The sequence below is a fragment of the Pinus tabuliformis genome, chromosome 8, assembly GCF_031772625.1.
Source record: "Pinus tabuliformis cultivar Carrire ecotype Pingquan chromosome 8, CPIR1, whole genome shotgun sequence".
Taxonomy (NCBI): domain Eukaryota; kingdom Viridiplantae; phylum Streptophyta; class Pinopsida; order Pinales; family Pinaceae; genus Pinus; species Pinus tabuliformis.
In genome coordinates this window covers 1,211,332,232-1,211,334,671 of record NC_142294.1, presented here as the reverse complement: position 1 = coordinate 1,211,334,671, position 2,440 = coordinate 1,211,332,232, and the positions used below count along the sequence as shown (strand labels likewise).

At 39.7% G+C, this 2,440-nt stretch overlaps 1 protein-coding gene across 1 annotated transcript; it reads right to left on the bottom strand.

The window, feature by feature from the left end:
- Positions 1–1,363: 1,363 nt before the first annotated feature.
- On the bottom strand, positions 1,364–2,212 carry LOC149239725 (uncharacterized). The gene has a single exon (XM_089369950.1). The coding sequence runs from the start codon at positions 2,210–2,212 to the stop codon at positions 1,364–1,366; it is 849 nt and encodes a 282-aa protein (XP_089226076.1).
- Positions 2,213–2,440: the final 228 nt, after the last annotated feature.

Here is a 2,440-nt window from a genome sequence, read left to right as displayed (position 1 = left end):
CTGAAGGGTATATTCTGCTTCTGTTGGTTCATGGAAATTTCTAATTTTATGGGCCAGTGATCGGACCCATGATAGGGTAGGATTGTTGCTTAGTAGAAAATGTCCTTCCCTATGAAATGTTATGTTGCAAGGAACCTGTCAAGCCTGGAAGCTATTTGCTTGCTTCCTCCTCTACGGTTGTTCCAGGTGTATTTGCCATTAATGGTGTGGATGTCTATCATTTTCAGTTCTGATTGTATGTACCTGAATCTTTCCATGTCCGGTTCTTCTCTTTGCAGTCCGCCTTTCTTTTCACCCTTTGAGGTTGTCATATTAAAGTCTCCAGCTATCAGCCACAACTTTTCTTTGTGCAGGTTTCCTAGTTGTTGCAGTTGAAGGAGGAAACTTCCTCTTTCCACTGGTATATGGGGTCCATATACTGCCGAAACCAAGAACCATTCTCTATGGCCTATAAGCCGGAACCTCCCGGTGAGTATCCTTTTCATTCCTATCCAGTAATATACTGTGACTTTTGCAGGGTTCCATAAAATTGCAATTCCCCCCGCACTGCCTTTTGCATCAATTGTCATACATTCATATGTAGGTTTGATTTTGTTTAAGATTTCCTCCATTTTCCTCCCTGTTATTTTTGTTTCCTGTAACAACATTATTTGGGGTCTTTCTCTTTTTATCCTTTTTGCTAGGTATCTCTGTTTACCTTTGCTGTTAAGTCCTCGTATATTCCAGGTTGTGATTATCATTGGGTTATTGGGTTTGTTTGATGGAATACCGCCGAGAGTGGAACTACTCTTCCAATGTTCACTAACATTTCCCCCATAATCTGTATCGATTCCTGAATATTTCATCTGCCTCTTTTTCTTCCTCCTTTTGATTTACTTTGTTGGTCTTGATTATTATCTAGTTGGATGCCTAGCTGTTCTACCATTTCTGTCTTTCCCTGATCTTGTTTTTCTTTGTATTTTTGAAAGGTTTCTCTGTATAATTTTTTTTCCTCTTTTGGGATGAACCTTTCATCCAAGTGTCTCCATTCATCTAGAAGTTTCCTCAGGATTTCTTCTTTTGACGTTGGATCTTCCCCTCTGCTGATATCGATTTCCATTACTTCATTTTCCATTTTCTCTCCTTTTTCCTTTCCTTCCTTTTCCGTTGATTCACTTTGGGTTTTTCTCTTAGTATGTTTTGTGCCTTGGCTTGTGCTACCCTCCTGCCCTTTCTCCTCCTGATAGTCCATTATTCAAATTTCCTTGTCTTCTTCTTCTTCTTGTAGAACTTCAAATCTGTTTGACTTATTTGGTTTGGTTTGTTATTCCTTTCTTCCTTCCTTAGGGTTTTCCTTTGTAAGTCTTTTTTTGTTTTTTATCTCCTAAAACCCTTCTTTATCTTCTTGATTTTTCCTTTGTTGCTTGTTTCTTCGTTCTTCCTCTTCTGTGTTAAGAGGACATTCCTTGAAAAGATGTTCATATTCATGACACTTTCTGCATTTGAAAGGGATATTGTCGTAGTTCAACATTTGTTGCCATACCTCCTCATGGTATTCTAGCTCGACTGACCTCGGGATCGGGTCAGCTATGTTCATATAAACACATATTCTTGCATATGAAATGTATCTTCCCTTCTTTGTTAATTCAGTTATTTTAACAAATCTTCCTATGGTATTTCCTATTCCCTCTAGGATCTCTGGATCCCAGAAATCCATAGGTAATTCGAACAGTCTTACCCAAACCGAGGCTGCTAGGAATTTTTCGTTATCAGGGTTATAACATTCCTCCCAGTACCTCATGAACAATCCTGCATTATAATGGAAATAGGGACCATTTTCAAACACTCTCTCTTTATCTTGCAGGTTTGAGAAAATTACCGTAAAGAAGCCTCTTGCTCCCAACTTTAGCTCTATGTGGCCTCGGGGTTGCCATTTTTGCTGGATCCATCTGGTGAGGTCCTTTTCCGATGGCCAAACTCCAATAAACTTGCATATTAGTGCATGGTCCTTCATGTAGCTTCTATAGTGCTCCAATTTATTCATTGGAATAATGAATCTCGGTTTTTCCACTGCGCACGGTAAGCACTTGCCTCTACTACCTGCCTGCCATCTTGCTCCGAGAACAGGTCCCTGTGTCTTCGTCTCCTCATCCGGGTTGCTGTTGCTCTGTCCTTCTCCTACCGCTGCGTCTCTATAGGAGGGGATCTCTCCCCTCCTGTCTTCCTCTATCATTGTTGTAATCTCTTGGTTTCAGTGCCGCTTTCTGACTGCGATTTGTGGTTTTCCACGCCGCCTACCTCATGGCTCCATGACCATTAGGTTGAAAAGCTCCAAAAAACCTCAGAAATTCCATATAGGGATATTTTCTTCGATCCCCCTTGGACAATATTATTAACCTTATTATATATAAAATATTTATATTAATATTTACTTGATCTAATTAAGATTTACTTTAGATTT

Excerpts from the sequence above, each read along its gene's own strand:
- LOC149239725 (XM_089369950.1), bottom strand. The coding sequence starts at position 2,212 with ATGATAGAGGAAGACAGGAGGGGAGAGATCCCCTCCTATAGAGACGCA.